Source organism: Dermacentor andersoni, chromosome 6, assembly GCF_023375885.2.
Source record: "Dermacentor andersoni chromosome 6, qqDerAnde1_hic_scaffold, whole genome shotgun sequence".
Classification (NCBI taxonomy): Eukaryota; Metazoa; Arthropoda; class Arachnida; order Ixodida; family Ixodidae; genus Dermacentor; species Dermacentor andersoni.
In genome coordinates this window covers 72,441,324-72,454,981 of record NC_092819.1, presented here as the reverse complement: position 1 = coordinate 72,454,981, position 13,658 = coordinate 72,441,324, and the positions used below count along the sequence as shown (strand labels likewise).

The following is a 13,658-nucleotide window of genomic DNA, read 5'->3' as shown; positions in this document are numbered from 1 at the left end:
GGTCTATCTTTCAGAAAATTTAATATGGAACAGACACTGAATACTTAACCTTAAAATCATTTTGCATGCTAAACCTTGTTAGACGTAATTTTTACAAAGCCCCTCAGATACTAAAATAACTGCTTTACATAACAAATGGTCGTCCGGTACTCTAATACGCTTGCCAGGTGTGGGACCCTTAAAGCTCTAAACTTATAGAAAAGCTTGAACGCGTCCAAAACCGCGCCGCAAGATTTGTTTCTGGTAATTGTAACTTCCGTAGCAGTATTACATTAGTTAAAGAGGACCTTGGTTGTAAAACACTAGCACACCGCCGATTAACTGCAAAATGAGAACTTTTTTTCCGAATTTAAACTGATCTCACAGGAATAAATAAGAACTTGTACATTTTTCCTCCCCACTTTATCTCTAAACGATGTGATCACGAGCTCAAAGTTGTTGAAATGCGCTGTCGTACGGTTGTCTAGCGTAATTCATTTTTCCACTTGCTTCCGCATACTGGAATAGGCTTCCCAAAAGCACCGGTGAACGTAAAACGTGTTCAGAGTTTCAGTCTTCATTGTCGCGCAGTCCGCCGTAGTATAATATTATCTCGTTTACTTTATATCATTTGGCTGGCATTGCGCTTCATGCGATAGTCTACCCTTTCCATTTCTGTGTTGCAATTTTGCACCGCAGTTCACTGAAGACCGCTTTGCCGTCGAGATGACTCATCGATGTTAAGTATTTTGTTACTCTCAGCGCCTGAACATAGCTTTTTAAAGTTTTCGTCACATCTTTATTTTCTTCCAATTGCCCCCTCCCCCTGCAATAATGCCCTTGTGGTGCTGCAGGTACATGTATAAATAAATAAAAAAAAATGATGGACTCTCTTCTGCGAGCCTACAAATGGGCTACTGGTATTTGGTACCTTGACGATGCTATTGTTTTTTCTCCCACGTTCGGCAGCCCGCTTACCCGACTCTCTGCAATTCTTGCGGTCTTCCAAAAAGCCGGCCTTCAACTGAACTCCACGAAGTGTCAATTCGGGCACCGTCAGATTACCGTGTGGGGACACCTCGTTGACGCAACCGGTGTCTAAGCAGATCCGGAAAAACTTCGCGCCGTACGCAGTATCCCTGTGCCACGTTCTGCTTGTGACGTGCGTTGCTCCGTCGGCCTGTGTTCTTACTTTCACCGTTTCGTCAAAAGCTTTGCCGACGTTGCTTGGCCTTTGACAAATCTTCTAAAACAGTACACGCCATTATCATGGGGCCCGCAGCAGGCTGACGCGTTCGCCGCTATCATCGGGTTTCTGACCCGATATTTGGCCACTTTGATCCATCTGCCCCGACCGAAGTCCACACTGACGAAAGTGGCCATGGAATTGCCGCTGTTCTCGCCCAGCAACAGAATAGTAGGGAGTGCCTGATAGCTTACGCCAGCCGCCTGCTGTCACCTGCCGAGAGAAATAACTCCATCACCGAGAGGGAGTGCTTGGCTTTAGCTTGGGATGTCGCCAAGTTCTGGCCATATTTGTACGGCCGCACGTTTTCGGTCGTCACGGACCATAACGCACTCTGCTGGCTGTCTTCCCTCTGGGACCTCACTGGACGGCTCGGTCGTTGGGCTCTGCGGCTCCTGGAATTTTCATTCAGTGTTCATTACAAGACTGGACGCCTCCACAAAGACGCTGACTGCCTCTCTCGTCACCCCGTGGATCCCCCTGATCCTGCTGCGCCTGATCCGGTGACCTGCGTGATGTCTTGAACGGACATGACCGACATGAACGCTGAACAACTACGCGACGAATCCTCACAGTCCATCATCGCCGGAGTGCAATCTGGCAGCACTAACGCCACGTTCCGCATGTTCCTTCTGCACGAAGAGGTATTCTTTCTTCCATCGGATCCACAGGTGGTCCATGAGCTTCTGGCGGTATCGCAACTTCTTGCTGAGGTCACGTCGCGCAGCCTGTGCACTTCGAGCTTCGTCATCACTGTTGGTTGGCTCTGGTGAGGCAAGAAATGAGCTCCCGACCAGAAAATGAGCAGGACATAGTGGAGAGGGCTCTCTAGCGTCCGTATACGTATAGGTTAGGGGTCTTGAATTTTTAACCGCCGATACCTCCAGCAGTACAATCTCAGTTTGTTCGCTGTTGAGCTTGCTCTTTCCCAGCCCATTGCGTAAAGATGACTGATCTGATAAGTCTCTCCCGCCAGCCTCACCACCAAGGCGCACCTGGCATAATAAGTTTCCATTCTATGCCTTGCTGGTGAAGCAGCGCACTGACACGAACACAGTGAAGACAAACAGGAAAAGACGACACTCCTGCTTGTCTTCACTTTGTCCATGTCAGTGCGCTGCTTCACCAGCAAGGTATGATGACCACTCACCGACTAGCCCAACTTTCCACTTTACTGAACTCCGTTCTATGCGATGCTTCAAAAGCAAAGATACAAATGGAGAGATCTTCATGGTGTTCCAAATGTCCCATAGGTATCGCGATGATCTCTTAAATGCGAGAGCATTATCGGAGTATAGTGTTGCGGGCACTCCTCTACGAGCCAAAAACCTACGGAATGCTAGTAAGCAGGAGCTTGTAGAGATTCCACTCGTCAATTCAAGGTGAACAGCTTTCGTGGTCGCACATGTGAACAACAGAATATAATCTTTGTATGTAACTCCATCAGTCTCATGTGGCTTTACATATAGTGGGCCTGCAAAGTCTAATCCCACAACTTCAAACTGCCGTGATGTGAGAAGCCTGTCTTCAGTCATTGGCGCAAATTGCACCTTTACAGGTTTGCCGTTCTATTTTTTGCAAAGAAAGCAAGCATTGATGATCCCTAAACTTCTTGTCGAGCGCGTCAAACCCAGTAACGCTGTCGAACCTGCATCATAGTGCTTACCACACCGCATGTAAAATTCTGCAGTGAGCCTCAGTAACAACTAAGGCCATGAAGGGATGCCTTTGCTGTAGGATAACCGGGTGCTTTTCGTAATATGTAGCGTTCATTCTTTCAAGTCGGCCACCAAGTCGAAGCTGCCCACTGTGATCAAGATAAGGGTGGAGATCGCGCAGTACGGAGTGTTCCTGGACAGTCTCTAAGCCGAAGGTGTTCAATGTCCTTCATGAATACACTGAGCTGGACACGACAGATCCAGAACATTTCAGCCTTGTTTAGCTCCTTTGTCGAAGTAGTTCCACCGAGCGACGTTTGAATACGACGACATCGATCCATAAATCGAAATACCCAGGCGGTGACGCGCAGGAGCTTCTGTAGGCTGCCAAACTTCCTTAAGTCAATCGGGGCGTCCACTATTATCGGCGCTTGAAGAAGTACATGTTGCGTGCCACACTCTGACTCTTCGTAGATCGGTGTGCTCATGTCCGAGCCTGTAGGCCAGGTTGAGATTGGCTGGGATAACCATTTAGGTCCCCTCCACCAGCTGCGACATATACGTAGAATCTTTAAACATACTCCCCTAGTCAATAAATTAGACGGGTTGTCTTCTCTTGGACAGTAACGCCATAGCAGTGGGTGAGCAATTGCTGCGATTTCAGTCACTCTGTGCTTTAAAAACTTACCCCACTTGTTATGGTGACCCCGGATCAAGCTCAGTGGGATCGTTGTCTGTCCACATGACGTAGGGAAAATGCGTTGAATCCCGCGATGAGCGGATGCATTTTAATAATCTGGCTCCTACTACCGCAGCCATAAGCTCGAGCTTCGGCAGTGTTAAAATCTTGGTAGGTGCTACTCGAGACTTCGCTACTATTAGTGATGTAGCTGTATTTCCGCCGTCATCAACTGTTCACAAATAGGCACATGCTTCATAAGCCTTCAGGCTGGCGTCGACGAATATATGCAGCTCGGCCTTCTCGACCACTCCATATAGCTGGATCCAAGCTGGATTGCGTCTGCGCACCATGCTGTCCACGTCGTCTTGATCTCCTCTGGTAACTGGGCATCCCAAGACTGGCCTAAAACCCACAATCGTTGAAACAAAAGCTTTGCAGTGACGGTGAAAGGCGAGAGAATAACAAGAGGGTCGAAAATTCGGGAAGCAGCCTTGAGAAGTGTACGTATTGTGTCCGCCTGCGCAGAGGCTAAGTATTCAGCTATAGATTTGGAAGAAAATTTGAAGTATTCAGTTTCGGTATCCCATTGCATTCCCAAAACTGCAGTTCATTCCCTTGATGTACCTTCCACTTGCTCCTTCTGGTTGTCGAAAATGTTCTGTAGTTGCTGGTTATTGGTCTTCCATTTTCTGAGAGTCAAGCCTGCATCTCGCAAAATAAACTTCGATCGGTCATAGATGCTCAGACCATCTTCAAATGTCTCGGCACCCACCAGTAAACCGTCTACATAAAAGGACTTTTTCAAAATAGAAGCAAGCGCTTGGTCCTCACAAGTGCTGTCCAAGTGGTAATGAACACTCGCCATGAGCAAGAAAGGGCTTGATGTTGATTGAAACGGTACCCGGGTCATGCGCCATTCGATAATGATACTGTTTTGGGTGACCGGAATGCCATCAAACCAGAGAAACTGGAATGCATCTCGGTTGGTCTCCTGTATCTCAACTTGTAAGAATGCCTTCTCGATATCCGTGTTGATGGCGACCGGAAACCACCGAAAGCAAAGCAGTACTTGTAGTAACTCTGGGGTGAGGTTCACCCCTTTATCCAGGCAGTCGTTGAGTGATGGAAAGCCTTGAGCGTGTGACGATGCGTCAAACACGACCCGGAGCTTGGTGGACAGCCATTCCTCTCGTATAACTTGCCGATGTGGCATATAATAGGTGGCCCGATCGATAGGAATACTCTTAGGTACCACTTCAGCTTGTCCTAGCTCCAGGTATTGTCGGATTACTGCGTTGTATCGCTCCAATAACCCTTCATTCATTGATAGCCTTTCTGCCAGTTTTTGTAGACGTGCGAGCGTGGTATCACGGCTGCTACCAAGTAGTTCTTTCTGATCTTTCCAAGGCAACGCCACGGTGTATCTGCCATTTTTCTTAGGAATTGTTCCTCGGAACCGTGCAATGGACTCAGAAAACGGAGGTTCGCCAGAATCTGTAATGTCCATTGCTTCGAGCTGCCAGAACGACTGTAGAATCTGCGAGGTTGTGTCATCGTCAGTAATCGTTTCTACTCGCACAACGCAGACCATAACGTTAGCGTCGCAGTCAAGAAAGACTTTTTGGCGATTCAGTCTTTGCAGTGTGTATTCGAATGCCGTGTTTATTGCGACCAGTCCTGGAATTTCTATGCTCCTTGCAACTTCTCCCGTCATGATTTCCCAAAGATGGTCAGCTCCAAACAACAAGTTGAGGCCGTTCTCAGTATCTGCTTCAAGAAAATTCTTGTCGGCAGCATGAAAATTCTGTAGAATATCTATCAGCATTGAAGAGAAACTGAGAGTGGGTACTTTTAGTGCAGTCAGACAGCGGATATTTAGTTGTGCGGCATCATACAGCTGCCTCAGGCCGCGTACGTCGCTTCTGGACTTTACATGAGGTAGATAGCGAAGCGCTGTCAACTTGTTGATTGGAGCTGACTATCTTTGGGAAATCATGACGGGAGAAGTGGCAAGGAGCATAGAAATTCCGGGACTGGTCGCAATCAATACGGCATTCGGATGGACACTGCTAGGACGGAATCGCCAGAGGTAGTATCTTTCTTTCTGTAGTTCGGGTCACACATACTCGAGGCGTGTCTTCCATGACAAGCTGAGCACTTGAGTTTGACATTGGAAGACCATGCCTGGTGACCTCATCATGTACATATATAACAGCGGTTATCCTTAGCTAGCTTCTTTTTTGTGAAAACAAGAGATAGGTTGGCGTCGCAGGCGCGTGTACCGCGCCTCTTAGATCGACAGAAGAAACACTCATTCCAGCTGTATGATGCACTGTGCAGTATGGAAGCGGTGCTGCTCCCTCGGGTTCTCTCAGCACGGTCATCGAGAGATCGTTGTGAGGATGCGTTGCACTGCTCTCGGCTTTCTAACTCAACACGTGTAAACATGAGCAGCTCTTTTAACTCCGCTTCCGATGTTGCAGCTGCCATTGCTGGTTCCGAGAGGTTCGTATCAGGCCCATGTTGACGTAAAGTCTCACTTGGCTTTTCTCGCGTATATGCAAGAACGACCTCGTATGGCAATCTCTTCTGTGAATATCTATCAGCATTGCAGAGAAACTAAGAGTGGGTACTTTTAGGGCAGTCAGACATCGGATATTTAGTTGCGCGGCATCATACAGCTGCCTGAGGCCGCGTACGTCGCTTCGGGACTTTACATGAGGTAGATGGCGAAGCGCTGTCAGGTGGTGCTGCACTATCCTTTGACGATCGCCAAAACGTTCTTTGAGAAGTTCTACCGCATCTGAGTAGCAAGTTTCAGAAGTCGGTAAACCGGCAATGGCCGCTGCCGCTTCCCCGGCAAGATAATGCCGTAAATATAAAAACTTCGTCGTCCTCGATATAGCGTTGTTGAGATGAACAGTCTGCTCGAACTGCTTCCAGAAAGGTGCCCATTTGTGAATGTCGCCTTTAAATGTTGGCATATCAAGATTCGGTAGCCTTGGGCCAATTCTGGGCATAGCGTCAGAAACTATCGGGGTTGCATTCTGAGGAGCACACTCCGCTGTACTGTCCACGCGTGCCAAAGCGTCGATCTTGCACCGAATCTCGGCAAGCATGCTGATAGCTTGTTCGTTATATTCTACAGCAGTTACGTATTCTCCATCGAGCTCATCGTCGGCAATGTGCTCTTCGAGTGCATCATTAAGTTTAGAGAGCTAGTTGCTAGCAGATAAACGGTTAAAAATACCTGAAAGCTTGAGCTTGTCCACGGTAGGATTTGTAAGTAGCAACTGTGCTTCCTGCAGAATCTTCGTATTCTGTGCTCGTCGAGCCGACCACTTGGTCTTGAGGCGATCCATCCGATTAGCTCTTGATGTCTGGTCTCAATGCCGATCATGAACGATGCGTTAACGAGTCATTCCGCGCCGCTCGCAGTGCGAAGCGGTGGAGTAGAAGGCCCTTGGAGACATGCGATGAAGGTAACGAGTCCGCACTGAGCTTTTCGGCACCAAAATTGTATAAAACTAACGAGACGCGAAGAAACCAGATGAAGAGCTACTCATTGTTCCAACTTCTCTTTCTCTCTGCAGGGCCCGCCTGCTCCGTTTATTCGTCTTTTTCTACAAGTGTTATTCAAAACTATAACGTCAGAAAGACTGAAGAAGCCCTAAAAAAGGGACACAGCCTGAATTCAGTGAGAAACTAACTTGGCATAGGACAAACCAAGATGTTTGCACTGAAAGATAAGTAGCCTAATATCATGAGCAATATATTATATAACCTATTCGTATTATACTTAGCTGTACAATACCCAAATGAGTTACGATACCTCCATTAGAAACAGTAATGACAGGATACAGAAACTCATCCTATAACTAGCAATGAGGTCACAAGGGCCTTGCAAGACATGAAATGAGGAAGAGCGGCAGGAGAAGATAGAAAGGCAGTCGATATAATCAAAAATGGATGGGACAGAATGCTTGAAAAACTGATGGCTCTTTATACGAAATGTATATCGACTGCAAGGGTCCCAGAAAACTGGAAGAAAGCAAACAATATACTAATGCACAGAAAGGGAGACGATAAAGAATTGAAAAATTAAGGTCCATTAGCTTACTCCCAGTATTATATAAAGTATTTACCAAAATACTCCTCCAATTCAATATGGGCAACACTGGACTTTATTCAACGAAGAGAACAGGCTGACTTCAGGAAGGGATACTCTACAATGGATCACATCCATGTCATTATTCAGGTTACCGAGAAATCTGCATAATACAATAAGCTTTCTATATATGGCTTTCATAGATTACGAAAAGGGATTTTATTCAGTAGAGATAACAGCAGTCATAGAGGCATTACGTAATCAAGGAGTACACAACACTTATGTAAATACATTGGAAAATATCTACAGAGGTTCTACAGCTACCTTAATTCTACACAAGAAAAGCAGGGAGATACCTATAAAGAAAGGGGACAGACAGGGCAACACAATATCTTCAACTACTCATTAAGTGCTTGGAAGAAGTATGCAAGTTATTAAACTGAGTAGCCTTATTATAAAATATAAAGACGCCAAATAAACGGGCACACACAAGAAAAGAGAATGGGGCAGGGCGCCACTCGCAACTGAGAAGGCTTAGGCGTTAGGATCGACGGTGAATGCCTCAGTAACTTTGCGGTGGCCGATGACATTGTTCTGTTCAGCAACAATGCAGACGAGTTACAACAAATGATTGAGGACCTTAACAGAGAGAGCGTGAGTGTGGAGTTGAAGATGAATATGCAGAAGACAAAGATAATGATGAATAGCCGGGCAGAGGAACAAGAGTTCAGGATCGCCAGTCAGCCTCTGAAGTCTGAAGGAGTACGTTTACCTAGGTCAATCAATCGCAGCGAACCCTGATCATGATAAAAAATTTCATAGAAGAATAAAAATAGATTGGATCGCATACGGCAGACATTGTCAGCTCCTGTCTGGAAGCTTGCCATCATAATTGAAAAGGAAGCTGTACAATCAGCGCATTTTACCAGCCCTGACATAAGGGGCAGAGACTTGGAGACTGCCAAAGAGGCTGGGGAACACGTTAAGAAGCGCGCAAAGAGCGATATAATGAAGATTGCAAGGCGTAACGTTAAGAGACAGAAAGAGAGCGGTTTGGATCAGAGAGGGAACGGGTATAAACGATATTCTAATTCACATGAAGAGAAAAAATGGAGCTGGGCAGGTCATGCAATGCGCCGCTTAAATAACCGCTGGACCATTAGGGTTACAGAATGGGTACCAAGAGAAGGGAAACGCAGTCGAGGACGGCAGACGACTAGGTGGAGCGATGAAATGAGGAAATTCGCTGGCGCTAATTGGAATCGGTTGGTGCAGGACAGGGGTATTTGGAGATCGCAGGGAGTAGCCTTCCTCCTGCAGTTGACATAAAACAACAAGCTGTTAACTATATATATATATATATATATATATATATATATATATATATATATATATATATATATATATATATATACATATATATGGAGGTCAAAGTGCTGGAGTGCCATCCCACAATGCCATCTGTGCGACCTGCCCGAGAATGCGGAACCCGCAGCGTTCGCATGGCTGCGTTGGCTGACTGTCGTTAAGTGAAACCACTCCTGGCTGCCCTTGTAGGCATATGCGACTTGAGTTAAATTCTACTTATCTTTTAAAGGAGCTCTGAACAACTCCTCGGGCTTGGTGTAAAAAAGCACAGTCTGCGGTTGGTATACGCGGCTGTGAACTCTTCAGCCAAATTTTTGGAGTCGTGCGCGGGGCGGGAATGTTGTGAGCAGAGCGCAGAGTAACCTTTCTCTCAAACGCTCTCTTTTCAGCTGAAGCCTGCTCCTGACTCTTTTCTGGATGCTTTCTTTAGTAATTTATCAGATTCCCTAGTACAGCTGCTGTTGGCCACTAGGGGACATCAATCAAGTAGGGTGTTTGGATTAGTGCGCTTTTTCTCGCTGTGACTGGGTATATTTAATTATGCAGTTTATTAAAAACAAGCTGAAGTAAACGATAATCTCCTTTCGAATTTCGATAACAATTACGTACTTCCAGAACAAGCGGACTATCCTGTGCTTAGGCTCAGTCGCGGCCGCCCGCGCAGGAATGAAACTATGGCCACCCTGCTTATATATGTCGTAGACGTCAGGTTTCGCTAATTTTGACTAGTTTTCACCACTAAACTAGCCTAATAGCACGCGAAACATAAGGGGAGACCACATGGACGCTTGCCAGCGCACGCTCACTCCTGGCCACTTTTTGTTAGACGCCTTGACAGACTTCCCTTCCTAATGAGTTATTGCTAGCGCTTCAAAATGAGCACGTTGGATGTGGTTACTGTACGTCAGTCAAGCTGGTGAAGGAGTAGCACAGGCCGAGTGGAACATATAAGCGCGAGGGTGCACTCTAGCCCTGTCGTGCACAAACCAAGCGCGGCACTTGCATGCAGCTGTGGTCTGCTACGTAGTGTAGATGCGGCAGCCACCGCGAGGTTCCGCGACGAGTCCACTGGCTGTACTGGCTGAGCACACTGTGGCTCGCTGAGGACAGCCGCGTTTGGTGCGTCATAGATGCCAAAATAGGAAACAGGTGCGTCTACGTGAACATTCAAAATCACATTTGAACTGCGCGCCACGGTGACGTTCAGAAGGCGAAGGGTTGGGGGCACACCCCGCTCCGCCGTAGCCTTCCCGGTGTAAGTAAATCATTAAAGGGAGAGGGGAATCACCGCGAAGAGTATGTTTGATTGGCATTAATTCCGCTCCTGCTGAATGCATTGAAGAACATTTTCCAACAAAGCATTTTTGAGACTTTATAATTTCAAATGCATTTCTCGGCTCTAATAAATAAACGAATAAATAAATGAACAAATAAATAAAAGTGGGCCAGGGTCCTTTTAAAACACCTTTCTCTGCCTTCCTGGGAAAAGCCGTTTGCAACTCCTCTATAAGGTATAGTGTTTCCATAGTGGTAGCCCATGCTGCATTAGTCAATTACAGCGGTGCACATACAATTGACCTAGTAACAAAGCGCCAAAACATTGCTTGGCAGCACCACGGCCTAATAGCACGACAGCTGCGTAGCAGCACTGACTTCTTTGTCTGGGTATGTAGTTCATTCGAATGCTTTATGTGACCTGATGGTCGCGTTAGTGCTTCTTTTGCGTATTGTTCGAGGGTTGGGAGTAAGGTGTGCGTGTGGGGGGGGGGTTAAAGTTGAAATGAATAGATTAAATGAAAAAAAGAGCCCCAGGGGGTTAAATTTGATCCAGAGTGCACCAATATGGTGTTCCTCCTAACTCACTCTGCAATTTAGAAATCTTAAACGGCATAAGCGACGTCTGTACTTAATTTTCTAACGCAGTTATTTCGGCCCTCCTTAGGGATCAATGCTGCTTGCAATAAAGAATCACCGCGCAATTCTGTATAGAGCAGTCTAGGCAAGATACGGCACTGACCGTGTTTCATATCTTCATTCGCGATGGAGGTCTTGGTTGATGTAATATATTATGGTACGATGGTTCTCATCCAACTACCCGCCGCTGTCGATGCACACACAACGAAAAGGGCGAAGATATCCCCCCAAAATGTATCATCGCGTTGTTTGACTTTGCCGTTACCAGGGGAAGTAATAAACCGTGATTTACACTGTATAGCTCACGTGTTCGGTGGTGTTTGCGTGCAGCGCTGGGCGGGAACCTTGCGGCCATGTTCAGCTGCAGCTTCTCCAGCTACCTGAACTGACTGACAGTGCTGGGATGGGTGCACGCGGGGGAGCCCATCTGCGTGGGTCCGCTGCAGATGTACTACCAAGGGGGCGAGATGGCCAACGTTGCCTGCGTGCTCGTCGGTGTCGTCGTGCCCGGCCAGACACTGTTCGTCGTGCTTGCCAGGGTTCTGCGATTTGGAAGGATCTCCATGACTATTACCTTCTTCATAGGCTGCATTCGCGCGTCACTCGCGCAGGTGCGTCTTGTAAGATGGTGTGCGTGCAAGTATTGGACGCCTTTGTATTTACAGATCGTTTCTCTTCGCAAAGTGCCATTGACACGCGTACTTGACCATCTTTTTCAAGTGACCGCTTTTCACCGTCTAGCAAATGTTAACGCTCAGCCCGGGAGGCACCCGCATGTATTAGAAGTTTCTCGAATGTTATCGATGTTTCTACCCGTTTTCTGTTGTTCCGAAGCCTTTGTAATCTCATTGCTTGTGCGACGCGAGTTGTGTAGAATTTTCTGGCAGACACGCGGGCATCAGCGTTTACTCTGGAATCTTCGAGGACTCATACATAAAAGCCGGCGCAATTGACCAGCATATTAGATTTCAACGGTCACCGACTGTGTTCGCCGCAATAGTTGTGCTTAAGTGTAGCCTGTTTTGTGGCAACAGGTTTGCCCAATAAAAGTTGGTTTCGTTATTCACAGTATTACTAGTGTATTCTTTGCCGTCACTACTACGACGACCCCAATGTCAGCCCCAGCGTCCCCCACAGTGTCCAAGAGCCTCGGAAGCCACCGATCTTCACTGGATGACAATTGAAGACCCGAAAACCTGGCTTCAGAGCTGGACATTCGAGAATCGCGACATTCAACAATTCAAACTGCGAGGAAAAGCTGCACCATGTTTATTTCTCATTGAAGGACTCCGCTCAGACATGGTTTGAGAATAGGGAGTCAACCTTAACGTCATGGGACCTGTTCCGCAGCAGCGTTCTGCGGGCCTTTACGATCGGTCCTACAGGAAGAGCTGCAGAAGTTGTGCCCAAGGCTGCAGCCCCAGGTGGCCTGGTTTGCTGACATAGTTAACGAAGAGTTTCAGTGGTCAGTAGAGGTACCAGAAGTCCCGGCATCGCCGCAACCCTAATCGGAAGCGATGACCTATGCCGTCGTCGCCCGCCGTAAGGGTCCCCCTCCGCGACCGCGCCAAAGCACTGTAACACCATAACACCATAAGGCACGTCGATCGCATACTACGAGGAAATTATGGAAACCAGCAATGCTTTTGTCCACTCCGATTCTGCCGCATCTACCTCAACAACCCCAGTTCCCGAACCAGACTTCGATGCAAATTTCGGTCTCCCCATAAATAAGCAGCAATAGCTCAGAAGTCTTCTCCAAAGATACAAAGACTGCTTTTAAAGCGAAAGTTTCACTTGCCGCGAACTTGCGATTTCTCCGTGGCGGTGCTCTGAGGAGGCACATGACGTCACAACGCGCGCCTCTCCGCGGATATTACTATCTCTCTCGCTCCCTAGTCACTACTGCGCATGTGCCGATAGTCGCACCTAGCCACAGGTGTACCGCCGCTGCGCAGCGCCACGCCTTTCAGCCGCCGCCGTTTGGTACGACGTCACACCGCATTCCTCGTCGTTGCGCTCGCCTCCTCTTGTTTCGCCAGCTGTGTCGCATGCCTGATAACATGTCGGAGGATTGAAAAGGAGAGCTTGCGTTCGCCGCAACCACAGTTGAAGCGGCAGCATGGACGGCGACAATTCTGATAAGCAGGAGGAGGCCTGGAATCGATATTGGAACGAAATGAAGAGGAAACGAATCGCCCAGGAAACAGGCGAACAGCGCGCCAAACGACTGGCTAAACGCCGCAACAAAGCTAGAGCAGACTAACCCGGACTTCCAATCAAGATTAACCAAGGCTAACCATGCTGTGCCTCAGCTTTCGCCACGCATATCCTGGCATAGCCACTGCCAATTTTCGACGTCGTCGAGAATGCGACAAACACCAGTTGCAAAGCATTGCATTGAAACCTAAGAGTGCGCTCGACATCTCCACCAGAGCACTTGCCGAGTTTCGATGCGAGAACGTGTAGCTATAAGGCAAGTCAACGAATTGCAACGTGACATCATTCAGCCGCCCGAAAGCCCGTGGGCGTCTCCCGTTGTCTTGGTAAAGAAAAAGAACGGAAGCCTGCCTTTCTGCGTCGATTATAGTCGACTGAATGGGATAACGAAGAAGAACGTATACCACCTCCCACGGATAGACGACGCGTTAAATCGGCTCTGCAACGCTAAATACTTTTCGTCGATGGATCTCAAGACTGGCT

At 47.6% G+C, this 13,658-nt stretch overlaps 1 protein-coding gene across 1 annotated transcript; it reads right to left on the bottom strand.

Annotated features, from left to right (window-relative positions):
• Positions 1–1,794: 1,794 nt before the first annotated feature.
• On the bottom strand, positions 1,795–4,889 carry LOC126522958 (uncharacterized). The gene is made up of 2 exons (XM_050171803.1): positions 4,190–4,889; positions 1,795–1,991 (listed from the first exon to the last, which is right to left on the bottom strand). Exons 1-2 carry the CDS (start codon positions 4,887–4,889, stop codon positions 1,795–1,797), a joined length of 897 nt encoding a protein of 298 aa, XP_050027760.1.
• Between the last annotated feature and the right edge of the window lie 8,769 nt (positions 4,890–13,658).

What these genes read in the sequence shown, in the direction of transcription:
- LOC126522958 (XM_050171803.1), bottom strand. Translation starts at nt 4,889, where the DNA reads ATGAATGAAGGGTTATTGGAGCGATACAACGCAGTAATCCGACAATAC. An exon ending in CCAGAAGGAGCAAGTGGAAG is followed by an intron (nt 1,992 to 4,189) that starts GTACATCAAGGG and finishes TTGCCTCACCAG; the next exon opens with AGCCAACCAACAGTGATGAC.